General features: G+C 39.6%; 1 protein-coding gene across 12 annotated transcripts in view; it reads left to right on the plus strand.

Annotated features, from left to right (window-relative positions):
- The window catches only part of KALRN (kalirin RhoGEF kinase), a 522,320-nt gene that overhangs the window by 238,746 nt on the left and 255,738 nt on the right, over positions 1-27,836 (plus strand). For all 12 annotated transcript variants that reach the window (XM_074595384.1, XM_074595391.1, XM_074595388.1 and 9 more), the window contains 3 exons: positions 4,209-4,400; positions 11,288-11,419; positions 17,864-18,094. In XM_074595384.1, coding sequence (XP_074451485.1) covers positions 4,209-4,400; positions 11,288-11,419; positions 17,864-18,094 — 555 coding nt within the window. The remainder of the gene's footprint in view (positions 1-4,208; positions 4,401-11,287; positions 11,420-17,863; positions 18,095-27,836) is intronic.

Here is a 27,836-nt window from a genome sequence, read left to right on the forward strand (position 1 = left end):
ATGTTAGGTTCGTTTCACAGATGGTTTATAAACTCACAGGAACACCGTGCAAGCTGGCTATTTTTTTTTATTTTATTTTAAAGAAGAACCCTTCAACAATCAAATTTCACCTTCAATTAATCTGCAAGACCCTTCTCTTGAAGCCCACCTTTGTTGCTTGCCGTCACAATATCTCAACTAGTTCTCTAGGAAATGAGATGAACACAGCCAAGTTCCTTGCAGATTTAATGCTTCTCACTGCTCATTTTTCTTTTGTGAGTGTGAGGTATTCTTTTTATACGTGTATTAGAAGAAAGTATTGTTCCAGCTAGAGTTGGAGGGTTTAATTAGGAGGGAAGGTCTCCCAGCATGCTCACTAGATGATCAGGGCTGAATTACTGTATTTCCCTATGGGAGATCATTCCACAATTGAAACTCCGCTACTGTCAGTGCTCATTGCTGAGACTGGGGGCTGTTATCCTACCAAGTGTTAGGGACCTTAGCAGTGATCGCTTGCGCTGGGAGGAACAGCTGTGTTCTTGACATTGATGACCAGAATCAAAGCTTTGTTTAGGTGACAGAAACAGATTAAGAATTGGTGGACAAAGAGGGGTATGTGCACTTGCAAGGCATTGCACAAGGCTTTCCTAAACTGTAAAAGAAACTCTTACATATCATGATGCTGATGTACCTGTGGGGAAATGTTTCTTTTGTTTGCTAGTCAAGTGATCTTTAGAAGGCAAAAATCCCCTTTTATGACTAAAGTTTCAAAGCTGAAATAAAGTCAATGAAAAATTAACTCCAGCATGGGGAGTGTTTTTTAGAAAGTCTGGAAATACATGTAGAATAAAGGTATTTCAATGATAAATTAAATATATTATCCAAAACTTGGGTGTATCCTAGTGTCACTACAACAGAATGTCAATTGAAGTGTTTTTACCCTTACTTCTAGGCATTAATATATTGTTTTGTCATTGTTTGACCTACTGTAGTCCTATATAGCCATACATCAGTGATCCCTTGCAATCCTCTTTGGGGACACCTCCCTGTTTTGGGAAAAAAAAAAAAAAAAAAAAAGAGGCCTTAGGTTGTATTTAAAGTGAGACTCTCTATGAACCTGCTAGTATTGGATTTTCCAGCCTTAAGGAAAAATAGTCACAGACATTGATTTCTCTATTTAATCTATTTCCTATTAGGATAAAAAGATCTATAAAGTAGTGAGATAGAAATATCTCAGTTTTTAAAAACCTCAATTTTTAGAGATGAACAAATCAGAGAGAAAGGAAGGTTTAACTTTGTGAAATGTCAACAGTTGACTCTTGGCAACGCGGATTTTTGTTCAGTTTTACTCAGAACATCACATATTGGCAGATAAAGATGAGAAAGTTGCTTACAATTTTATTCTTCTTCAAGGTAGAAATGAAATGTCTTGCATTTCTTGGATTGTGATCAATTAAATGTTTTTCTCCTGAAACTAAATTCTGAAGCGCCGTAACGCCATATTGCATTTTACCTCAATCCACAACAGAGATCCCATCTTACCCAGTTTTTTCCTGAGCTCCCATCTTTCCCAGTAATAGTGACACTGGGTAATGGTCCTGAGACTGTAAAATATGTTATGTCTGGTAGGATGTGCTATCCCGAGTTCCAGACCTTTAGCCAAGTGTTTGCTCTGTCTTGCTTTTCTATGAGACCTTGGACAAGTCTTATATGTTGAAGCCACACTTCAGTGCCTCTGCTTCGTTGAGGTGGGACAGATAAAGCAGAGATGAAGTGTGCACGCATCCGGAAGTAGGAGGTATCCCCATTGCAATACCTGTTGGAGCTATACGGAAGACCGTGTCACATGTTATATTGCACTTGAATCTATTTATTGCTCAGAAAGCAACAGGGGAAGCTCAGGAGTCTTTTTCCTGAGCCAGTTCCACTTGGTGCACTAAGAATGGAGGTGTGAGCAGGTGACTCCCAAACTGCTCCTTGCTTTGTGCTGGAAAAGGTATGGAGTTAGTGGACTGGCTAAAGGACAGGTACTCTTCCGTGAAAAATTCTCAGCTAGGAAAGTGAAATTTCATCAATGAAAAGCCTCATCTCTGTATAAAAATATAACAAATAGACATAATAATATATAAATCTCCCTAACTTATAAAACAGACTCTAAGAACATCTTCTGTATTTCAACTAATCTTACTTTTACTATTCTACTAGTTAATATATCTATATACTGTAGCTATAGGGAAGGAAGGAATTCAAAGTTGTTTTCCCCTATGCTCATTGCATTACAAGGGCTGAGATAATTCTGCAGGAAAATAAATAGATAAATAAAAGCAAGATGAAAGCAACTATTTTTTACATTAAATCAAAACTTCTTCAGGATCTTTGCTTTTCCTTCAAACACAGCGAAGTTCCATGTCTTCATTTGGTGCAACTCAGCAAGCTCTAGCAACTGTAGTGATGCTACACTCTTTCCACCAGACGAGCTGACCTGAAATATTGCAAAATGATCTTGGCTGAGGCTTAGTCACGAAGACTTTCTGGGAGAAAGGCTTAAATATTTAGTCTAAATTTCAGTCTCTAACCTAGAGGGACACAAAGAAGTGTTTGACTGTGGCTGGTGGTCAGAGTTCCAAATCATACTATCTTTTTTAGCATACTTAAAACTCCAGAACAATTTTGATCGGTTTTTCTAATTGTACTGAAAAAAAAAATATTTTTAGTTCTTTAAAATTAATGTGATGATTTTGAGAGAAATCCAGTTTTTAAGAAAAGGCTATATGGGGTGTGGGGGGAATAAAACTGCAGGCTGAGTGTTTCTTTATATCTGTGTTATTTATGTGACAGCTGTCACAGTCATGGTTCTACCAGGGAGAACAGAGAGGCTGTAAGGGCTGTGGCCCCATCCTTCTTTCCTTTAGCACCTACAGGTATGATGAGTGTACTTCGTAGCTATCCCACACACTTTGCAGACACACTTTGCTCTGCTTCACAACTTAGTTTGGACCTGTGCCTGCCTTGGCAGTGCTCTGTTGTGTTTCGTGTTTGGATTGGCAGATATCTTTCCACATTGTGATCCCACTCACTATGATGAGATCCTGCTCCAACAAACATTTCCACCTCTGATTTATTATTTGCCCATGAGTAATACTGTTAAAATCATCAGAGCTGTGTCTGTCCTTGTGCATAAGGGTCTTACAGATTCTACTCTCTGAAATTACTAAAGCCTTTTTGAAATACTTTGGGAGAGAAGAAAGCAATGAGTTAACATTAGCAAAATATCTCACATTCTGGGATGTTCCTTTCCTCTGGTGAGAAGGAAAGAGAAAGGAGAAGTGCTTACATCAAATGACATTCCAGAAATCTGCAAGACAGCTGTCACTTGTCTTTTGATGGTGCCTCTTTATAAGACATTGTCATGATGGCTATTTGTTTTCAGGTTTACATTCCTATGCAGAACGGGGGTATTGTAATGCAATTACATTGCTGTCCACAAGTCAGTTTGAGAAAAAGCGATCCTTCCACTGCTTCAAGGCTGAATAAAAACTATCATGGAAAATTCTTATGAAAGAACAGAAAATATTACCCTTTTAGCAGGCTTTTTGAATCCTTCTAAATTCAGAATGTAGTTAAATGATATCTCTGCTGGAGAACAGCTTAAAATAACTTGCAGAAAAGATAACATTTTAACTGAAGAATATAATTTAATAGACATTTCTATGGAAACTCTTATATTTCTATAGAATATCCTTATGAGCTCTTTTAAATTCTGTAAGACTTTTCCATTTGTTGACACTGCACGTCTATAAAGGATTGTCAGAGTGTTCTCAAAGGACAGAAAGCAAACATTCCACTTCTGAATATGTGGATATAGCATCCATAAATATGAAGTAATGCCACAGAAATATCAAGAATAAAATAGAAGCAATAAGTAGACCCTAAAAGGTGAGTAAATAGCTAAAGTATGGCAAATTAGTTTTACATAAATAAATTCAAGGGGAGGGGGTAGATAACAGTGTTGGGTAATGGCATAGATGTGCGAAAAGATTCCCGAGGGATGTATTTTTAGAGTGGAAGGTAGAATGCCTGCTATTCATGTATATTTAAGTGGGTGGTTGATTGCTCTCACTGAACTGCTCGGCTTTACTCCCAGCGATGGTGTTTGGAATGTGTAATGAAGGCAGAGGGTGGTCACGGTTCTTCCTTCTCTTTATTTATGTGTGCTTTTTAATTTTCAGAATGCTTATGTCAACATCAATCGGATCATGTCTGTTGCGTCAAGGCTTTCCGAGGCAGGCCATTATGCTTCCCAGCAAATCAAACAAATATCTAGCCAGCTGGATCAAGAGTGGAAGAGTTTTGCTGCTGCTCTGGATGAGCGCAGCACCATCTTAGCCATGTCTGCTGTCTTTCACCAGAAAGCTGAACAGGTGAGCTCCTTTCGTGACTGGCAAAATCATCCACTGCTACTTTGATAACGACGATGCTGCAATTATCACCTGATGGCATTTGGCTTGTATGCAGTGAGGCTAAGAGCCTTGTTCTTGTGGATCAGTGTCTTAAAAAGTATAATTTCCCCCAAAAAACTGGCCCGTGTTTCCTGAGTGGGTAAGAAAATATGTTTGTGCCTTAGTGATGAGAAAGAATCTGATCATAAGTGAAGTGCTCTGGTACAGTAATGTTCTGTCTTATTTCTATTCCCTAATAGTTCATCAGTGCTGTGGATAAATTCAGGATTATTATGGTCAGGAAAACAATATATATCTGCACTGATATGTATATATGGTACGTGCTATGTGCATAGGAATATGCACACATATGACATAGACCCATACCAGCAGACAATTTCTAGGAGCCAAAGCACACTAATGTTAATGAAACTTACGGAATTCATTCCACTCCCTACTCCTGCAGTGCTCTCCATAGCCCCAAACTTTGTTAGACCTCACTAAGCAGAGACTTCAGAGACAGCTAGGAACATCCAAGAAAATTTTCCATGTCCCTGAACTCTGGTTTGTGTCTTTAATAACTACCAAAATTGTTCCATAATTTTATGGCTACAAAAGATTTAAAATATGTCAGTGAATAAAACTCTGCTTTTTTTACACTTAAACCAAGTCCACTTAACAGTGATGGTTCAACTTTGTTCATATGTTGATTACATTCATTTTCCAGTGAAAAGCACTGCTTTGGGGCTCTCTTCAGTATTGTTGTGTGCTTGTTTTTCCAAGTAGTTAATATCAAAGCTACTAAGTGAGTGAGCTTGATGTTTACAAAATGACCCATACTTCAAGTGTTTGAAGAAGAAATTATAACTGATAAGCCAGGAACTGTGCCTCGTAAACCAGAATATATGTATGGAAAAGTTTAGCTCAAAGAGTAAAGGTTTTCTTTATTGTTTGTTTCTGACCGTGGAATTATAATAGATTTTTCTTTATTTTGTGTTTCCTCTTGACAACAGGCCATAGCATAGAGCAATTACTCACCCTACTGGGCACTTACTCATGTAAGCACACTCAGTGACTCCGATGGGATTGATACACTAAGACGCCCAGTACAAGTACTTTCATCTCTGTACGACGGGCATTGCAGTGTTTAGGTGTAGCCGTCACGATGATAACTGTCAGTCATCATGTGTTCAGAAAGAAAAAATCAAAAAATAGTTTATATCCAGCCTATAGACACAAAGAGAATGCTTAAGGTTTATTAGTGAATTAGGTCTTTCTTGTTTGTTTAGTGTTTGGGTTTGCAGGATTTTTCCTTTTTTTTTTTTATGAGCAATTCCCAATTTTTTCTGAAGTCTTATTCATCTTTGCAATTTATGAGGAGCTGCTGAGGGATTGTATAGCATGAAAGCAATAAAACAGAAAGCTCTCCTGAATTGTCTGTCAAGCTAGAGGTGATTCTTTTTTGTTTGTTTGTTTTTGTCTTCCTACCTTTTGAACCCTGTGAAAGTGGGTATTTGCCTCAGCCTTAACTTGAAAACAAGCTACACTAATGTCACTTTCAGCTTTGGGTCTTGTGTTTTTGTTTTTGGGTTTTTTTTTTGTTTGTTTTGGGGGGTTTTTTTTGGTTTTTTGTTTGTTTTTTTTTTTTTTTTACAATTGTATGGATGGGTCTGAAAAAACCCAGTCCTGCCTTGGCCACCTCTTCATAAGGAGCTGAAGTTTGTGCTGCCTGACAGAAGCTAGTTTCTCGTTACTAAGCAGACAAGAGAATTTGCTAATTGTAAATAGCAGTTTTTCACTTGCGAAAAGAGACAACTCAGTGGAAGATGAGTGCTGATGTGAAGCCTGTGACCTCAGACTGCTGCAGAACAGAAATGTGGGAGCCAGTGTGTCCATTTGCCAGGACTAAAATTTCAGTCTTGCTTTAGTAACTCTGGTAGGATAAACCAATGACTTGAATGCTAATAATTTAGTTGTTTGACCTCTGTATAGTATAAAAAATGAAGTGGTTTGGATTTGGTCTATAACTCAGTCTGTTGTCTATCAAACATTCATTCCAAATGTGACTTTATTATTTGGCATCACCCAGAGTGTTTTGGTTTTTTTACTCAAATCAGGGCTTCATCATTTTGTAATAAATAAGGCTTAAATCTCTGAAGCAAAGATGCAGATAAACCCACTATTTCCTCTTTCCCAGATCAGATCTTTTTTTGCTCCCTTTGTTCTGTCAGTAAAGGTAGTTTTGCTGCAGATCCAAGCATTTCTCCCACAGTGTACCCCTGCTTCCCTCATACCAATCTGATATGCAGATTGTCCTTCCCTCTCCAGTGCGATAAGCTGCTACAGTCTGTTTGTTCATGCCTTCCTATTGATTGAAGTTCTCTCTGATGCCAACAGGAAGCAAGTCTATTAGGACCATAATCTTTCAGCCTTTGGCACACCCCAGCCCGCAAGGAAGTTGTTGGCTTGGGACAGAGATTTATGAAAAGCCCTACGGTCTCTCTAATATGCAAGCTGAGCAGGAAGCAACTTCTTTTTCAAGGTCTCTTCCTAAAGACCCCACACAGAAAACTGCACAGAATACAATTTGTCTGGCTTGGAAGGATGAAAAGCTGAGTCAACCCTGCTGGGAATTGAACCTCACATCTGTCTTCACGTGCCTGAAAATCACAGTGCTTTCCTGGCTCTTACAGCAGATACATGTGGCATGTTGAATGGAACTTGGCTGAATGAATTCCTGGATCAAAGCTTTTTTCTTTTTTTTTCCCCTTTGTTTCTTTCTGCTGCTTCTTTTTGTGTGTGTGTGTGTGTGCAGGCATGTGTCTTCCTTAATTTTTTAAACACAATTTCTACATACTATACCATCTTCAAGAAAAGAGCAAATAAAAGAAAAGAAAAAAAGGAAAGAAGAGAGGCAAATCTTGCCAATTTAGCCTCCAGCCAGGCTTCCTTCAGCACATGTATTTGATCAAAAGCCAGTAAACTAAACTCCAAACAACTACTATGTCCAAGTCAAGGTGCGACTAAGGATATTCAGTGGAGGTGTTTCCCAAATGTCCCTTAATTCAACCTGCTACAAATCTCATTTGTTGGAGTTTTTTTTCTTCTTTTCCCTTTTTTTGGTGTTTTTTTTCCCCTTTCCTTTTCTCATGCTAGCATCGAGATATTCTAGCGCAAAAGAAAACATCCTTCTATATCTTTAGGTATGTCTGATGTTATTCAAAGTTGCAAGAAAATGTAGAAGAACATGCCTTATCTCACTGTGATTTTGAGAGAACTGTGCTGATTTACACCAGATGAGATTCTGGCCCACTAACTGCCAGATGGGGGAAGCAGACATACCAGGTATCCTCCCTTTCTTGGATATAATCTCTGAAGGAGCACTAGAGTATTCATAAGATGCTCACTTTACAGATCCTGTCAGAATGAACAAATTAATGTCTTGAATCAGCCAAGAGATCTCAAACAATTACTTCTGTGTCAGAGTCTACCCTCAGAAGCGCACAAGCAGAATTACTATTTAAGGTAGTAGGTGTTAGGTGCACATGCTGAACATTTATGCTGATTCTCTGAAGACTGACCCCTGACCGTTTGTTTCATATTACCTTACTCCCCGACCAGGAAGTCTACTGTTCTCAGCTCTGCCTGGATCTCTCTAACCACATCCTGAACTCCCCTATTTGAGGAAAGGAAATGAAAAAGAGAGGAAAAGAAAAAACAGAGGAAGAATTTGAGGAAAGGGAGGAAAGGAAAAGCCAGCTGATAGCTATAAAATGCAGGGATAAGACTAAGATAACTTCTACTTTAGAAAGGAAAATTCCAGAAACAACAGGAAATATACAATTAGCCTCATACAAAAAATTCAGGGCATCAAAAGATATTATAGCTCACTGAGGAAAACAATTTCATGGCCTTTTTCCCATCTTTCCCCACAGCCATTCTGGAACATGAAAGTACGCTAGAGTTTGGTTTTAATTTCCCTGGGGTCTAGGGGAACCACCCTGGTTAGCCTGCAGCTTCCACGCAGGGGCCTAGCAAGCTGTAAGCAAGGACTGCGCAAAAAATGTGGAGAAATATGGACTAGAAAACGTCTTATCTGGGTTTTGGAGCAACCATGTGATACAGCATCGCAGTCCCTGAGGAAAGCTAATAAGCAGTCTGAGAATATATTATTAGCTGACCTAATACAGAATTTGCAACTTAGGTGAATAGGTTGTGAGTCAGGAGTAAGCATAGATCATCACTTTAAAGTTACTTTTGGATTGGATCGGAGGCGCAAAGGTACCTTAGGGACTTTTTTATTTTTTAGGAGAGATTTTTCTTAGTCTTTCCAGAAGTCTTGAAAAACATAGATAATTATTGGAGCCTGTCGTTTCAAATCATATTTAAGCAGCTTTTATGTTCCCAATAGGAGGTGTTCTAGTCTATGGGCTAACTAGAAATTTAAACAATTAATTTAAATGGTATTGAATATCCAGTGGACAATAACAGCTCCTGTTCCAACCTAACAGTTAGGAATTTACAATTTTAAATGCATGTTTTTTTAACTCAGTCAAATGGTGATTTTTGTGGCATGATTATATTTTCAGCATGAAGGGTTACATTTATTAAAGTTTTGCATGTCTGCCACAATGTGTGACAAATAATAAAAATTAATATACTTGATTTTTTCAAAATACCCAAAATCAATAGTCCTATGGTATGAACTAACATTTGCAAAAATCCATAGAAAAACCTTTGCTTTCCCTACCTGAAGCTACACACACAGACCGGATCACTATGCGGTGTTTCAGGGTATCATAGCAAAACACTGGCAGGCTGCATTTCTTAAAACATTTTAAAACAGGTGATGTCAACTGCTCCTGCTAGTGGCCTTAGTGAAATTACTGATGTAATTGTTGATGTGATATTATCTGTATACAATAGATATACAGAAGAAAGATAGATGTGAGAAAACAAGGTGGAACTGTAGTTATGTGCATAGGATCTTCTTGAGACTGCTCCCACCTACTGTGCAAATCATAGTTTGGGGATATGGCAGTATATGAGTAACAACGCTATAAAAGCTTGTACTAAAATTGGTAGAATTCAACAGTTTTGATAAGAGCCATAACTGTGATTCTAGCAGCAGAAACACTAGTCTATAAGGTGTAAAGGTCTTTTGTTCACTGTTTTGACCAAGAGATGCATGTAACAGCCCCAAAAGGGATCGAACTCAGCTCTGTGCTCTTAAAACAGCATAGGAAATGATGTGAATTCCACTGCCTTGGCACAAAATATGATGACTTCAGCTTTATGCAAGGTGTTTGGGGATTTTATCTGAAGATTTGGAGTCAAACCAACACAAGAGAACCTGCCATCCTTGCCTCCGGTCTTCTAGAAAGCACGTTTTTCACTGGTAGATTTGTACTTTGTAGAAATGAACATTTAGGAATTCATCTTTGTCACTGAATCCTTGTGTACTGAAAAGAAGTGTTTACAATGCAAACACTTTATAGTCTTGATTACACAGCAGCATGGTGAATAGCTTTACACTGCTAATAAAAAAGGATGCTGATGCCAGAGCTGAATTGAAATTCTTTGCTTTGCATCTCACAGCCCTTCATGCTGTGAATGAGAGCTTTACTAACAAGCCACAGGTGAACACTTCAGGAGTGGATAAAGCTGTGATCCTGGGGGTGGTTTTGTGGCATTATACATTCACCCTACAGGGCACTGCATCTGTTGTATAATTAGCTGTTCTTTTCTTATAAATAGCCCTAAAGTATAGCAGGCTGGTTTAACAGAAAGATGGAGGAAGAGAAAATATTAATGAGAAGTGATAAGGTGGCATTAGGCAGTTAGTATGGACGAAATTTGAACATGCGAGCTGTGTCATTGAAGTAAGCCCTCCTTAAAAGAAAAACAGAATGGGAACCTTAGAGACTAAATTCCTCTTTTCTTTTATAGAACAGGGAGCACCCAGGAGAGCTTCCCCAATTTGTTCTGCCAAAGTGCATCAGCACTGCTCTGGAGGCCTTTAAGAGTGGAAAAATATTTTTTTCCATCCCTCTGCTCCCCAAAGCCATTCAGTTTCTGGCTATTTATTAAGGCTTCCAACCAAGGTGCTAAACCGTATCAGTTGCAATGGCAATGATTTTTTTTCTCCCTTTCATGGATGTCTGCCCACCAGGAACTGGACTGAGACCAGCAGCTCATTTTGCCTTGGCTGCTTAGCAGCCATCAGATGGTAATGGTATCTGATCACTGCTGACCTGGGCCAGAATCAAATGTGTGACCCAGGGGTTTAAAGCCTTGGTATCCTATTAGCAATCCCACTGAGCTGGCCCTGGATTGGGAACTGCTTGAATACAGACTGGCTGCCTTTCACCAAAATGAATGTCAGCATTGATTTTAATGGGAGTTTTCCAATGCCCAAATTAGTAGTATTAAGGACAGGTAAGCGACTGGGGGAAGATTGACAGCTGAGACAATGCCAAATACAGCTGGAGCTGTAACTGTCCTTTTGCGCTTCACACTGATGTTTTTTTCTAAATGTGTTGCAGCCTACCTTTTGGGAATGCAATGTTGTAGCCTCCCTCCGTGGTATGCAAAGACTCTTAGAATGGGTGTTTTCTGAGCCTGGTTAAAGGAGAAGTTGTTTTTAATCCAGAAGAAACAGAAAACATTCCTTTGGATCTGGGTGTTCTTCAAGTACTGAGGAAATGACAGGAATGTGCTGTTCAAGGGAGCCCAAAAGAACTTCTTTATAACGATTACATTTTCCTCAGTCCATGCTGCAGTCGTCTGTGGTGCTCTACAAAGTTTTCTAACATTGATGAGATGTTGTTTTATGTCACTGTTGCTCATTGTTCCCGGAATTGTTTTAGTTTCTTTCAGGTGTGGATGCCTGGTGCAAAATGTGCAGTGAAGGAGGTCTCCCATCAGAAATGCAAGACCTGGAACTGGCCATCCATCATCATCAGACCCTGTATGAACAAGTAACACAGGCCTACACAGAGGTATGTGCTTCCCAGACAAGAATGTGAGTATCTGCTAAGCGATAACAGATATTTGACTGCATTTTGGAGCTTAGCTTTTCTAAATGAGACAGGTTCTGCTTTCTGTTTCTGCAACTTTTTCAAAGAAGGAGTCAGATCTAATCCCAGAGTTGTAGGAGGTGACTCCTAGCAATTTGCTTGTGAGGGCACAAAAGGACAATCTAGGGGGCAAACCCCATACAGAAATGAAATCTAGACCCAGCGTTGGCACCCCAAAGAAGAGCCACTTCACTGCCTTTGCTGAACAGGGAACTCCTTTAAGCCCTGAGTAGCTTTACTCCTCTTGCTTATTCTGTGAATAAGTCCTGGCTCTAGCATAGGTATGCCAATGAGAACAGAGAATGCCAAAGGCATATACAAAGTCACAAAGATGTCAGGTTGTTATTACAATGAATGCTGCAAAAGACTGTGCTTTATATAAAATCATAGAATCTAGAATCATTTAGGTTGGAAAAGACCCTTGAGATCATTGAGTCCAACTGCTGACCTAACCACTACCAAGTCCATCACTTAACTATGTCCCTAAGTGCCACGTCAGATATGTTTGTATATACTATTGTCAGATATCTCAGACCTAAATAGGGTATATGGTTTTTTCCTTCAAAAGAGGGTGTCAAGGATGCTAAGACTAAAGCATATTCTCTGGCATTCTGTCAAAAAAACCCTAAAATTCTTCACTTGCTTTTTCACCCAGATACCAACAAAGAGCCAACATTCACTTCATCTGACTGTGCAGGCCAGGGTCTGTGTTCAGTCCACTTTATTTTGCAAGAGGGCTGCAGGACTTCCCTGCCATCTGGGAGGAGTCCTGTTAGGAATGAGGCTAGTCTAGATGTTCACCCCAGGCATGGGCCGACCTACAGATCACCCAGGGGTGGGAAGCCATGTACGTTATCCGTTCTATTCTGTTATTCGTGTCTCCAACTCAAGCTTGTTAAAAAGTACTCCACAGATCATCTGAATGTTGGGTTTAGTTATATTTTTCACTTTCCTGTACTCTGCTGTGCTTGACTTGTCTTGCTGGGTACAAAGGCATTTTGCTCCTCGCAGGGCTTTCCAAGCTGGACAGGAGGACTTGTGCTTGCTATATTTAACAAGTTACCAAGTGAAGACTCCAGAACATAGCAACTCTCCTCCATGCTCAGCCCTTGCTCTGGTCATCATGTTCTTGGAAGAATCTATAGCATAAAATAGAAGAGGAAAGGATTTGGTAATCTAGGTGTGGTGGTAGGCGCTCACTCATACACAGGGAAGTTGTGCAGATACCTTGATGGTGAATGTAAGGAATGTTAGATAGAAATCTCCTGTTTTCTGAACACCTACAAGATTTTGAGAGTTAGTTAGAATGAGGAAATTTGGGTTGCAGTCACAAAGAGCAATTCCTTATTCAATATTCAGGATTCTCAGGAACGGCAGGTTGTGTGAGCAAACACAGAACATTCCTGTTGATCTCTACTTGCAACTGTGAATTTTATACAAGTGCCTAGTCAGGTGAAAGTAAAGTTTCTTTACTGCATTTAAAAACTATTTCTAAAAATTAAGTAAAATTTGGATTAAATAAAAAATAATAATGTTTGGAACTGGCATTTTGTTTATGAGCCCCAGTCTTAGTGCTTAATTTTCGTGAAATGACAATTCATTTAAAACTCATTACCAAAAGCAACCTTTAACATGCATATTGCTTTTGCTGATGCTTCCTCAGAAAGCTATAACTTCTTGCAGACGTAGCTGTTCAAAACATTTCTATATTCTTTTACTAATAAGTACATTTTTAAACGCTATGTAGAATTGCCAGAAAGGTTACAGTCTGTTATTTCACAAATGTTCATCCCTTTTCCCACAGCTACATGGTGAGATGAAAAGCCTGGATTAGACTTAGGAGTCCTGCCTCCTATCCACAGGCCTAGTTCTCCAGTCTAGATAATGCCCCTTGCTCATAGAAAATAATGTTTCTTCCCTCAGAGCATTCTATGGTGGGATGAAAATTGTAGCTTTTTCTTTCCTTCCTTTCTTTTCCTTCACAGTCACTGAAAATCTCTGTTTCTATTTCTATAATTGTAAGAGATTTGGAACAGAATGAACATTCCTTGGAATAGCCATTTAATATCAATATTTAATAGGGTATTAATTAGCATTGGTAGGATATATGGGCCTATTTTGTTACAGAGTATAACAAAGCAGTTCCGATTCACTGCAGGAACCAAAGAATCTTAGGGAGACTCTTTTTTTTCCATCTTGCCGTGGCTGTAGGCATAATTATTGTCCTTCTTTCCTTTATTGCACTTGAGTGAAGCTCAGAAATAGTGGAGGCAGGGATCATGGGCCTGATATGCAATCCACAGCTAAGCAATCCTCTCCTGCACTAAGCTGAGCTGCTGGCGGAACAGGCCTTTCTCTTTCCTCTGAGAATCAAGGGGTCCTTGTGCTTTTACTTTGGGTAGAACAGTGGTGGAGGGAGGAGATACACGAGATGTATGCCTTTGACGGATTTCCATCTTGCAAAAAGAGTTCCTCTGGATGTCTCCAGCCAGGGTGTGTTTATGTTGCTCTGCCAGTGTTTCTAGTGGATGAACAGCAGGAGACAAACTTGGGACACCTCTACTGAGGACTGGACTGGTTTGGTAAAGACAACGAGGGAGAGAGAGAGAGAGAGGTTTTCTCCAAATAACTGCAGTCAGGCTTGAGCCTGGTTGATGGTAAGAGCATCTTGTTCAGTGTGACTTAATTAACTGCACTTTACTGTCTCTTCCCAAAGGCATGATATATTTGCTCTAAAGAGCAATTTTTTTTTCCTAGTGCAAATTGTAGCTGTTTCACAGATGGCACCATTAGTCTATTCACTTGCAAGGCTTTGGAGGTGTTTCTGAACCACTACATAGGATATCTACAGATTTTAACTTACTCCCTAGCTATGTATACAGCAACTGGGAAGATTATTCCACTAGCACAAAAAAATCTATTTTTTGATTCACCCAAGGTAGCATAACTTCTTCATAGAGGCATTTGCGTACTGTCTATCCTAGTCCTTCTCCTACCATGAAGCCAAAACGCAGGAAAATCCCCATATGACAGGAGTGTATATGTGTATTGTCTCAGGTGGTGAGTTAAACCTTCCCAGAGAGTCCAGCAGTAATTCTGTACTTTTCAAAATAAGTGAGATATGGTCAAATTTGCTTTGACAAATGCAGCACTGGCACTTACATCTTGCAGGGACTGCAAGTCATGCTGGGTGCAGGTCCATTCAGTTTATGACTTTTGCAATACTTCTTAAAAATACATTGTAAATGAGACATAAGTGAAGTGGTGCAACTAAGCTGGATTGTTGATGCTTGTCTCCTTGTGCAGTCCTTGAAATATTCAAAAGATTCATATGAAAAGACATTTGATGATTTGTTTTTGCAGTTATAAGGAGAACATGGAAATGAATGAAAGAGCACAGTAGGTCACTTATCCACTTGTGAAGCTGTTCCCTTCCTTTCTGAAATCTGTCCATGGGTGAACTCTGAGAGCACAAACCTTTTGTGCCCATTGATTGGGAATGCAGTAATATTCACAACAAAAATACTTTCAGAAAAGAAACCCTGAAGCCAAAGAACTTCAGAGCTGCAGAATATATGAAATCCTGGAATGTATATGTAATTCTTGTGACTACTGAGTACCATTGGTTACCTGAATGTCACTGTGCTGTTTGCCATATATTTACTCCAGCATGACCAGACAAGCATGTAAATTGGAGAGCGGGAGAACACTTCTAATAGCTTCTGATTTGTGTTAATGATTATTAGCAGGACAACACAAGCACTTGAAGTCTGGCGTTTATTTCTGGCTGCACAGAAAATAGCTGGAAGTCTGTGCCCATCAGGGAAAAATCACAGCTTGTAATCTCTGAGGCTTTTTAGACAGACAACAGGAACAAATTATTGTACAACAGATAACAGCCTAAATCCTAATAGAAGGAAAAGGTGTAAGAGAGAATGCAGAAGTGTATTTGCTCTTTACCTCACACCACAAATCTGGGATAATGTTGTCCTGTCTCAGCTTCAGATGAAGCAGGGATGTATAAGCTGTTGCCTTTGAAACAATCTTTTTGTTCTGCATTACTCTTGCCACTGAGACGACTTTTTATTATAAAGGCCTTGTTGGCCATATTCACCCACTAGTCAGCTCTGGAAGAGCACTTTTTTTGTAAAACAATTGAATTTAGTCTGGTGTTTTGATCAGTCATGACTAGTAAACAGAATATTTCACCCAAGGATCTGACCCTTCAAAATGGAGGAACTGCAGGATTATACATCTGGGAGACAAAAAACTGACAAGCGGGGCCCGGAGTTGGGAGGGTGGTGTAGGTATGAATAGGTCTGTGTTGTGGCACAGTTTCCAGGAAAGTTGTCCTGAGTAAAGCATGTCTGTCATGTTGTCTGTGCAATCACATATCTCTTACTGGTAAACTTTTGAACCTTTATTGCTAGTCCCAATTCTGCTGCGATTGCTATCAGCGTAAATCAGCAGGGACTATACTTAAAGCATTGTACCACGACCCAGGGAGAGATTCAGACCAACTGTAAGCCCAAGGGCCAGTAACAGGACCATAGTGAATTCACATTGAATTTAGCCAGCACAAAGAGTGAGTTTCTAGTCTAATAAACTGCTCCCAAGTGTGTGCGTAGCCTTGATTTCCTGTTCCCAGTAATTAAATTGTTGCTGATTATCTTCCCACAGATAAAATAGGATGTAGTATGCCATGTCTCCTTCCCTGTCTAGAAGCTGCATCTTCCTACCTAGCAGCTATTGCCACCTCCATCATGTTGCCAAGGTAACACCTGTGCCTCTGTGTTTCCTCCTAAAATCTCCCCCGTACCACCGCTATCTACTGCTGTTGGCGAGTACAGTCGTTCCCTCTGTGACCCCAGCAGGCTCCAGCATGTGCAAATTGTTCCAGCTGGTCTTGAGCAGCAACTGAATTTGAGTATGGAAAGCCGCTCCCTAGGGACTCTCCAGTTATTTCCTGATTTAATTCCAAATTGCCCTGAATATTTAATAGAAAATCTCCAAGGATCTGCCTAAGCCCACCTAATAGTCACACAGGATGATGAGATTTGACTCCCACTTTTGCCAGTATAAATCTCAAAGACTCTTGATTTCTCAGAAAACGCACCAGATACACACTGCTACAACAGTCTGGGTCGTGGCGTGGCTTGCCAAAAGACACAGGTTTGGGTATTAAAGGATATTTGCTAGATTTGAACAAGCAACTTATAATACAGAAATAAATGAGACTTGGAAATCCTTGAGGTGTGTTTTAACTTTGACTGATAATGTTCAAAGTTTAAACTAGATCAAAAACATTCATTAAGCCATTCTCTAGCAAGGTTGGTGATTGTGATTGCATAGAAATAAAACGACTTTTCAGAAAATCTTGTCATTTTCACTGCAGTTTGTTTCAGAAGGAAAAGAGAAAAGTGGGCTGGGAACAGGAGAGGGATTCCAATAGTGTCCTCATTTACCATTTCTGTTGAACAAAATATTTTAACTTTGCAATCTGCATCTGAAAAATGTTTCAATAAGCCATTTTTAGAGAACCAGTGCATGCATGTGCTTGTTAATAGCAGTTTGGTTTTTATGGTTCCATTTTTCATTTTGCCCCTGCAATATGAAAATGCTCTAGGAATGGTCCAGGAAAAAAATCTGGCATTAAAAAATCTGGCATTCTGGGGTTTTTTAATGCCCAAATGCCTCTGCATCTGTGAATGTGTTTTAATATGCTCAAAAGAAGGTTACACATGTGCAAAGGGCTTTGCCTTTGCCAACAAACTTTGTAGCCTGTTGAAAATGGAGACTATAGGTGTCTCTGAGCTGTTCCTGGGGAAGAAGAGAATCACTATCATATACTAATTTATTTTTCACTGCCACTGAATGAAATACAGAATTGGAATGTCACACTTCTCAACGTATATACATACTTAGTAATCCTACGAAGAAAGGACTCTCCCTTATCCTACGGAATATGAATGACTCTGCCATCTGTGGTTTTCTTAAAATGCCACCTCCTCACAAAAATAGGCCCGCTTTAGCAAATGCCGCCTGTCATCAACTAGTGTATGTCAAGGCTTTTCAGTGCCCGAGTGTCAGAATGTAATATAGTCTTGGGATCTCGGTCTTTATGTATGCAGTCCCAGCAGTGCAGTATCTGTGCTCCTGCTGAGTGACACAGCAGGCCCTCTTGGAAGCGAAGGCAAGTGCTGAATGTGTAAGTACAAGTCAAAAAGAGATGTTATGAGGTCTTTCTTCCTTTTTGACTAAAATAACGAAAACACACAGGGGAAAATGAATCAGCTAGACTGTTCTCGGTCAGCTATTGGATGTTTAAGTATCAGTGCAGTGAAGTCGACCTGTTTCTTCACTCAGGTGAGCCAAGATGGAAAAGCCCTGCTGGACGTCCTACAGCGTCCCTTGAGCCCTGGGAATTCCGAATCCCTCACTGCTACTGCAAACTACTCCAAGGCTGTTCACCAGGTGTTGGATGTGGTACATGAAGTCCTGCATCACCAGCGGCGCCTAGAGAGTATCTGGCAACACAGAAAGGTCCGGCTACATCAAAGGCTGCAGCTCTGCGTTTTCCAGCAGGATGTTCAACAGGTAACATCATTACTAAGGGAGATAAAGAATGGTCCTTTCTTTGCAGCCATAAAGATTGTTTGGTGACGCATCTAGAGGATATTGCCATAACCAAGATTTCACAGGTAGCTTTATGCTAGAAATATGCTGCAGTCCTAATGTGCCTTTAGTACCTCTTGGTTTCATGTTGGAAAACGTCAGTCAGTACATTGATATTGGTCAGTCCATTCCCCACAAGAATGTGACAATGTTGTCAGTGGTTAATTTTTCTCAAGTGAGCAATTAGCTGTGGGTACTCTACTGTTCTTGAGAAAATTATGTTTAACAGAAAAAAGTATTTCAAGTGTAAAAAGCAATTGAACTGTGAGGTATTTCACCTTTCTATGCGGAAACAATACAGATACAGACCCTTTAGTGGTGGCGTTTAGATGATTTTTACATCATTGCCATTTATGTACTCCACATACCTGTGCTATGAGTTTGCTGGCTCAAATGAACTGCACACCCCAACGTGCAGAGCCCACCTCACAGAAATACAGCTTATACAGCCCAGGCTCACCTCTGAGAACTCAGGCTCCAGGTGAATAACTTTTCTCTCCCAAAGGAATCCATTTGAATATCAGCACAACAGTGTAACTGACAGTAAGTATGAGATGCCATGTTTGTAGCTGCCAAATATGCAAGCACAATCAACAGATGTTACAGGACTCTGCTCATTCAGGATGGTGTGGTTTGTTTAAGGGCCCCATTACAGCCCGAAGCAGATGTTGGTAGCAATATGGTACTTGCTTTAAATGAAGAGGCTGAATGCTCTAATCATGTTTATGGAGCATTCTAATGTCCCTGGGGTTCTTTGTCATTGCCTTCCTCCAAGTGAAAAATGAGGTGGAGACGGAGCGCCAAAGCTGTCACATGTGAAATAGACATGAACCAGCAAGGACAAGAGACAGGCAACTTTTATTCAACATGCAAATTTGTGGTCCTGTTAGTGCCATAGTTGAAGTGTACCAGCACAGACAGAACCGCAGCTGTAGATGTCCTTTGCAAATATGTATGACCATTTCTTTGGCAGTTTTGAAAACTTTGCCAGAAATTCTACCTGCTCAATTTTTCCTATGAAACCACACAAATATTCATGCCATATGTAACAGATGTTTAATTTAAGCAACTTCATTTTCGTTACGTGTCAGCAAACATACTGCATGGTAATGAAATTCATAAGCTATATATTAAATAGAGCATGTACTTGGAATTCAGTTAGAACGCTCTCTGCAAACTATATGAAGGTTGACATATTATCTTAATACAATTTTGGGGTTAAAATCTCAAAAATCAAGGGTTGTAAATTCTGATGTTATTATGCTTTTTCCATTTGTGGTATGTAATGTCAATAAGAATCCATATTATTTTAGGTATTCTTCATCCCCTAGGGTGATTTATACTTTTGTTCAATCCTTCCAACCCAAAACTTTCTCTCTTACATCTTCTGAAATCAGTAGAAGTGTTTATGAGGTTCATTCATGAAACCCATTCAGACTTTTACTTCCCACACATGCAAGGCAATGAGGCTGTGTTACTGGTTTTCAAAAGGAACAGATCTTTTGTATGTACTGTGACTTTTGGTGAGAGGAAAAGAAAGAAGCTGTAAGAGTTGCTGGAGTACAGTCACTTTAGACAGCATCACTCTGTGCGAGTTCTGTTGGCAGCAGTCTTTCAAAATTTTTCTCTTAATGGGTAGTTATTTGTGAAGCAACAACTTAATGACAGACATGTTTCTGTCCTAGCACATACTTCCTGGAGGCATCTCTTTGTCCTACTTGGAAAGTGGAAAGGAAGAGATGAATCATTCTGTTCACTAAACATCTGTACTATTCAAGATGCATGCTTTGTAACTCATAACTGAAATTATAAGCTGAACAGAAATATGAAGTGTAGATTCCACGAGGAGAAGGAAGATATCTGAGTATGTTGATAGGGTTTTTTTAAAAATAATCACCTCCTAGATATGTGTCGTGCAGTTCCTATTATGCTTATTCTGTTAAATGCCCATCAGTTGGCAGGTGAAGCTGTCTACCTGTATGTTGTCACTCGTCATAAGTAACATTTATCTATAATAATTTTTTGCCTTGTCAAAATTTAATAACCTTTAAGTAAGTTCCTCCTTGTTTAAGTCTAAAAAGAAAAGATGTGGGAGAAGAAATCCTGACAGAAGAGCCCCGAGTTTACTAGACATCACTGTCTTCTAGGCGAGTAACGATACAGTGTAGTTTCTCTAATAAAGATGCTCCTCTTCCCTTTCCACCCCGCTCAATATTAAGCATATTCTCACAGATACGGTTTTCTCTGTCAGGATGTGCCATGGCTCACCCTCTCCAGCTGCTAGCCAGTGCAGTAAAAATTCTGATGAAAGATGATCACTGCGTCAAAATTTACACTCCCTCATTTGTTCATCTATACCTCTCTCTTCATGTCAGCTGTTCTACATCAATCTTCTCTTAAAAGCAGACATGAATAGGGACAGGTTTTGTTGTGTTGCATGTTCTTAATACAGACTCCAGGATTATTTTGCCATTAATGGCATTAGTAGCTTTTGGTAAAGGGTCATCTCCAAGAAGAGATTCTTATGAATCTTGGGAGACCAATTATTCCTCACCTAGAAATACCTCACCTCACTCCGGTTAGTCTTGCCACAGGGATGAAGTATCTAGGTATACAATATCAAGTGTTCATAGGGAAGTCTTGCAAAACCGGTTAGCTGGATGAAGGCTTTATGCAGGCCAAGTGTGTGCCTTTTGGACTGGATTTAAGAGTTGAGTTAAACAGGGCTTGTTCATATCATTGCCTGTGTATTCTGTACCATTTGCAAGGTCAGAGTACACACTGTATACATTACTGGCAGGTGAGGACTATGTTCTCAGATAGCTTCCCACTGTCAACGAGATGCTTTTGATTCTAGCTGTGTTTCAGTTTGAACCGTACAAAACCTGAAAACATAAAAGTAATTTTTATTCTGAGATAGAAAGTCAGCCATCCTTACAGTTGTGGCATAACCAAAACACAAGTTGTGCTATAGAAAAAAAAAATTAAATAAACACTGTGGATTGCCAAGTTAAAATATTAATGTAAGAAATGTTATGCTATAAAATGTCATTATAGGTAATCACTACCTCACACCACCAGGCATTTTACAAGATATGTGCTATTACGTCTATGTATTAATACAATTAGCTCAATTTGCACATATGAACCAAGGTAAATAATGGTGTGCTAAGGACAGTGAGTTATGAATATATAGCATTTTAAAGAAGGAAAGAAAATTCATGGCGTGAAACTGCATTTGCAGCCTTCACAGGAAATGGAGCGCCATTCACACAGAAGGGATAACAGATAAGGCAATTTGTGAGCTGTTATGAGGCTCTACGCAGGCAGGAACTGACAAGGAACTCTTTTAACACCGAAAGTATTTAGCATCATTATAAAAATGTTGGGTTGCCAAGTGTAAAATACTTCATTGCTTCAGTTGTTTTTTAGAAGCTCTCTATCAGTTCAGATAGGGAAGAGCTGCGCTGTTTGACCCTTTTAGAACACAGCTGTGGGAGGAGGTGCTGAGATTGTGTCCTGCAAGAAAGAAAAAAAAGATCCCTTTGACATTCATATTGATATTCTGTAATTGCTGCAGATGCTCTAGCCCATTTTTGGTAGCTTTTCCTTTTTGCCCCTCCTGTCTCTGTCTCTCCTCCTTCTGCAGACTATTTACCAGCAAATTAACACCATTTCCATTTGTGTTGAGATTTTAAATTGTTCTCTTGTTGTCTCCAATTTCCACTGTTTTCCACTGTTACATCCTGAACAGCAACACTGTGAAACAGCAAGGGTAACATAAGGGTTGTACCATAAGCAGATGTTACCCAGCAGCCTTAGAAATAGCTGAAGTAATTTTATAATGCTGTTCTTCGCCCTATTTCCTCTCCCATCCCCTTTGTTTCATATGGGCAAGAATTTTGCCCGAATTTTCTCACTCATGAACTCGTTCAAGTGAAGCTCTAAAGCCTGAAAAATACCTATTAAAGTAGAAGGAAAATGGAGACCCATCAGATGCATTATTGAAATGGTCTATGCAAGCCTAGAACTTGGTATTTTTAAGGACTTTTGTGTCAGAACAAGCAAACTGCTACTCTTATTCTGCAGGCTTTATTCCTTCTCATGGAAATTCTCAGTGTTTCCATCATTTCCATACACACACACCAACACTTAGCCTGACATAGGCAGCCTTTTTTTTCCACAGATTCACATGATTCCTTCTTGCTTTACTTTGTGATAGTTGCCTGTAAAGGAAGAGCTGGAAAATAGGTGGATGTAGAAGTACTGTGTGTGCTGGTGGAGTTTCTTGGCTATGTACAAAGCCTTGAGTTATCTGGGGTGACTCTGCATGGCAAAATGAAACAGGCCCCTCATGCCAGATGAAGACCAGTGGTAACCAGCACGTACTCAGGAAGCTAGGACTGTTGCCATACCAGCTGTAGTGATGTCTCAAATCCTCTTTGTTATTGAAAGAGTCCAGCTAGACCAGTGTCAAGTTCACCTGGATTTCTCTAAATTTGTGGATCTGCATTCTGTTGGCTTCATGCCCAGATACATTAATGGACATAGCTTTGGTTTCCGTGTGTGGTTATCTGCCTCTGGTGATGTATAAAAAGGCCATGTGGCCATACTGATATCATTACATTTACCAGCTGCCGTTGTTGTGGGAGACTGCAAAGTATTGCAGAGGAAAGGCTGTCTCTCTTCATAACCAAACACTTTAACTTGCAATGTGTCTGGTTTTTACTGGCCGAGAAAACAGATCAGGGCATGATCCTGACATCACTTGTATGGAAAAATGTCCTGGCAACATCTATCTGTCTCCATACACTATCTGAGAATACTGAACACTTCATGTGATTCATGTGATCTACATAGTCCATTTGCAGGAGAATGCTAGGATATTCGAGGCAGTTCGTGATTCATTTAGCTCTCACACAACATTTTAGAGGATTAGGTCTGTACATCCACACACACATGCGCGCATACGTGCCGTTGTTATGATCAGTTCAAGGCAATGAAGAGTTCTCCAAAATTCTGTAGTTTTCCCATTTGTCATAGTTTGTTTCAAAGACAGAAGAAATCAGAAGATATATTTCCTTTTAAGCTTTGTTTACAATAATACCTTCACTGGGTCTTGTAAAAGAAGAGATTTATTTCTAAACAATAGCTAAGAAAAAATAAATTTATAATCAAGTCAAGATTATATTTACTACCATAGGACTTCAGCCACAGCACCCTGCAGAAATACATCACATGATCTGTGTGCCATCGGAGCAGATTTAGCCTGTAAATAGCTACCAGTAGGAAACATTACAATTCAAAGTATCCTAGAGAATTTTCACAGCCCTTTTGGTAAATTTCTCAAGTAATGAGATGCACTTAATGTTTGTCACTTGCATGTTTACATTTTCAAAGTACTACTGCTGTACTTTCTTTGAGTTTAGAAGGTATATGTGACCTTACCAGCCATAAGGTTGAAATATTACTTGATAGTGAGTAGAGGTTCTAACTATAGTTGCATTGTCCCCAAAAATGAATGAAAAAGGAACGCAGGAGTCAATAGTGGTGAAACTACTTGGCAACCTTCTCCCAATGGGATGTAACAGGAGAGAAAACAACCTTTTATTATCTGTGACTGAGAGATAAATACCTCTGTTTTCAGTAACCCCTTCCTTCCAGCAATTGTTGAGGCCAGAGTGTCCACACCTGGTTTATTATCTGATACAAATATCTCACCACACAATTCTGATTGACCATACCACTTTTTTCTGTAGTGACCATACAACTTTTACCAACATAGCTCTAAATGACTAACTTAATAAGATGTGCATGTGTTTCCAAACCCACATTATGTCCCTAACGGCCTCTTATTTAGTACTTGTCTGCTTTATTATTTATGCAGTAAAGGATGGTACGTTTGTAGTGAAAGGATTTTTTGTTTGTTTGTTTCCATCCACTCTTTGTCATAGACGATGCCAATAAAACATCTTGGCAACTGCTTCTTTAGAGCAATTTTCATTCCATTCCTTTTGTTCCTGCCAAAGGAACTGGCACATTTTCAGACAATGTGAGTGCAAGTCTAGGCAAAGAAGAGATTTGTGGCCCCACTCATCTTCTGAAGAGGAATAACAACTAACCAACGCTGACACTGATTTGAAAGTAAAGTGGTTGTATATTTGTGCTGATTAGTATCCTGCAGATATTATAAAATGAATTAATAACGACATAGCCATCTAAATAACACAAGGGTTGCTGACTTAGTTGCTTATTTTGAACTGTTAAAAAAAGGACTGTCATTCCTTAATTTGAACCCACAGTGGCATGGGATTGTGCAGGAATTTCAGATGATTTATACTGGCTACGTATGTATCTCTAAGCTCTGGTGTCAGCAGAGAGAGTAGCAGAATAAAAGCAGCCTGCACAGCTATACAATCCCTATTACTCAATAACCAAGTTGTGTTGGATTTGCCTTCAAGGCAGCCGTGTTAGGAAGGAGAATATTGCATACATATTTCTTTAGTGTCTGGTGATTTCATATGGCTGTTTCTCTAGTTCCTTTAGCTTGCAAAGACATGGAGTATCTGTGGACAGTGTGCTTTGGGTTGTCCAAACCAAACAGGATGGGGTTCTTTGAAAAAAAAAAAACATAGCTGAAAGAAAGAACATGGATTTTTCCTCTTTACCAGTGACTCTGGCATAGAAACCTGCCCGTCAAAGGGCCACAGCACATAGCTTCCCAAGCGAGGAGTGCAAATACGTGGCGCTTTGGTATTTGAGCTTGTTCAAACAATGGCTGTTGGTATAGAGCTAGGCTCTGTGTTTCTGTCCAGGCAATCAATTTCACCTTGTAACCAGTGATCAGTGTATAGTATAAGAACACCTCAGAGATGTCTCAGGCTATCAGCCTAAGAAGTTAATTGCTTTAAATACTTCAAACTCATGTGAGAGAGAGGGAGCTCTGTTCTAAACTTCCAACAATGCTCTTTCGTATTATCTTGGATTTTTTGTGCCAGAACTCTTCACAAAGAACTAGAGGTTTAAATTATTACGTTTTCATTTAATGATATTTATTCTGGAAATTCTTTAAGGGTTTCTGATTAACAGTACTCTATCCTCTTCATAATTTGATTCAAAGTGTAACTAGAAATTATCTGGAAACAGCCTTTGTGTCTTTCTTCCTCTATATAGTTATTACACCAAGCAGACAATTGTTCTTTGTGCTTTTAAAGAGTCACTGATTAAAAAATAATAATGATCACTTTTTAATTTACACACAGAGCAGTAGTGCTAGGGATATCAAACTTCAGGGGCCAGCTTCAGTTACCAGCTGAAGTTTACTTAGCATTGATGTATGAGCAGTGCGAGAACGCTTTGATGAGCTCCACAGCTGTCTTGGGAAATAGGATCTGAAGAAATCCGAACCAGACAGCTTGATCTCTGAACCTATTGAAGTGAGAAGAGGAACTTAAAAAACAAAAAAAAATCCTTGGTGCCCCAAAAAGTGTTTTTCTTGTTTAGAGCACTGTCTGTCCTTCAAGACCTAGTCTTTTCAGATGGTCTGTTTTGCTATTTCCTGAACTGCAAATGTTCGGATTCTTACTGAGAGCTTAGGAACCTCTAAGAATGCCTTCTGAAAACCCTCTGAAATCCTACTGACTCTGAGGTTTTGGATATACCTCATAGTGGATGAAGAGGACATAATTCATAGTATGAAGAAATGGAGAAGTTGATATAAAGATACAGTTAGGTCTCCATAGGTAGATGCAACTATCCATGGTCTGGATTTATCCTGCCTGTCTTTAGGGGTGTAATTGAATCATCCAAGTCAGGAGCCTAATGCATAGTCTCCTTTTATAGTCAACGGAGAGACACTGGCATCATCAGAGAATGATTCAGTCTGTCTAAGGTCTGAATTCTACCCTAGATACTTCCCTGTCTTAACTGTTGACTGTTAGGGAAATATAAGGTAGTGTCTTCAGACAAGACCTTCAGTTTATTATCTAATGTTGGGTGAGATGTATTAGGATGCAAGAGCCCAATTCTGTGTGGCGCAGAGCACCTCTAGCCATCATGCCGGGCCACTCAGTGCCTTTCTGTGCCAGCATGTGCTTTGCAGCAAACTACAAGTCAGTCCTCGGCAAACTGCTAAAATTTGCTGTTATGCTTAAGCAGAATCGTCCTCCTTATATAGCATATCCTCGTTGTCTATTTCTATCCCAAGACTGCTTGCATGTCAGCATCCCTGAAAATATGATGTGCGGTTTATTGTTTCTGAAAGGAGTCGTTGGCTCTCATTGTCGTGGCAAAGGAGGAAAAAGAATCAGGCTTGTCTGTTACTGATTAGGCCTACAAAAATAGTAGGGCTACAGTGGTGAACGAAGAGAAATAAAGTAGAGTTTTCTCCAGAAATATGTGTATTTTTGAAAGCAGTTGCTAGCATGAGTAATCGTCACCAAGGACGTGGAGAAAAATAAGGTCTTTGAATAAACGTAGGCTGGAATGCCAGGCTTTCTCCCCTGTAACTTTAAGCAGTAACAATAACAGTACTACTTCTTGCTTATTGTAGTTTCTTTCATCTCAGGATTATGGGTTTTCTAAAAGGTTGATGTTGAGTGACTTGCCAAAGGTCACTGAAAGCTTCATGACTAGAACTCTGCGTGTCAGGGTGTCTGATTCACAAATCCCTGCTCTAAACCCTCAAAGTCATTGCTACTCCAGTTTTACCCCTTATGAAAAGGTCTTATAGGATTTATTGGGACTATCTAAAAATGAAATAGGGGTCTGTTATGCTAAGAAATAAATATGCTATTTTAGGCATTGGTTTAGCAGTCCAAAATAGTCATTCTTCTCTAGCCCATTTGTTTCCCTTGATCTTTCCTCCCAATTATCTCCTCACATGGCCTCCCAGCTTTTTCATGATCCTGCCTGTCACTCAGAGTGATCAATCCTCTTTCATATTGCTTTTGACTGATGGCCAACAAAAGGTATTTTCATTAAAGTGAGAAAAAACCTCGCCAGGCAACAAAGAGGGTAATGATAGCTAGTTCCTGAAGTATAACTATAACAATTTCATTGTGTTTTCCCCCACGGAGCAGCTGTTCATCCAGCTGGTTACTTTTCCCCCTCTAGTAATGAATTGCACTCATTATTTGAGATTATTATGTCTTGCTGGGTAGCAAGGCCCAGTTTAGGTTAAGATGATCTGGCATCATGACCTGTTTCTGCTTCCTGCTCCTTTCCATGTCAGTCATTCCCACTAGCTTTTCTCCTTCTAGTGGCTCTACCTTGCTCTATGCCACAAGCTACTTTTACTAGCTCTGCTCCGTATGGCTGGGCTCTGCAGCAGCTCTTTGCTCTCTTAGCATCTCCTGTTGGCTGTGCTTTGTTTCAGTAGCTGCCTTGTTTCAGTAGCTGCCCTACCTAACCAACTTGACTGAAGAGTTCTGGTGTTTCTGTCCTTGGAAGAGAGGTTATGCACTATTTAGGACTAAATACAGTGTTTTAGCTCACAGGAGACTTTTAAGCAACTTCTTTTGTTTCATATTCCTCATAGGGAACTCTTACACAAAGCTTCTTGCTTGTTTTTTAAAGTTGTAATCTTTGGATTGTAGTTCTGGAAGTTATTGCCTAGGCTCTGGTGACCCTTCAGGCACATTTAGACAGAGCTGGCTGGCTCAAA

Source organism: Larus michahellis, chromosome 7 (genome assembly GCF_964199755.1).
Source record: "Larus michahellis chromosome 7, bLarMic1.1, whole genome shotgun sequence".
In the NCBI taxonomy this organism is placed as follows: domain Eukaryota; kingdom Metazoa; phylum Chordata; class Aves; order Charadriiformes; family Laridae; genus Larus; species Larus michahellis.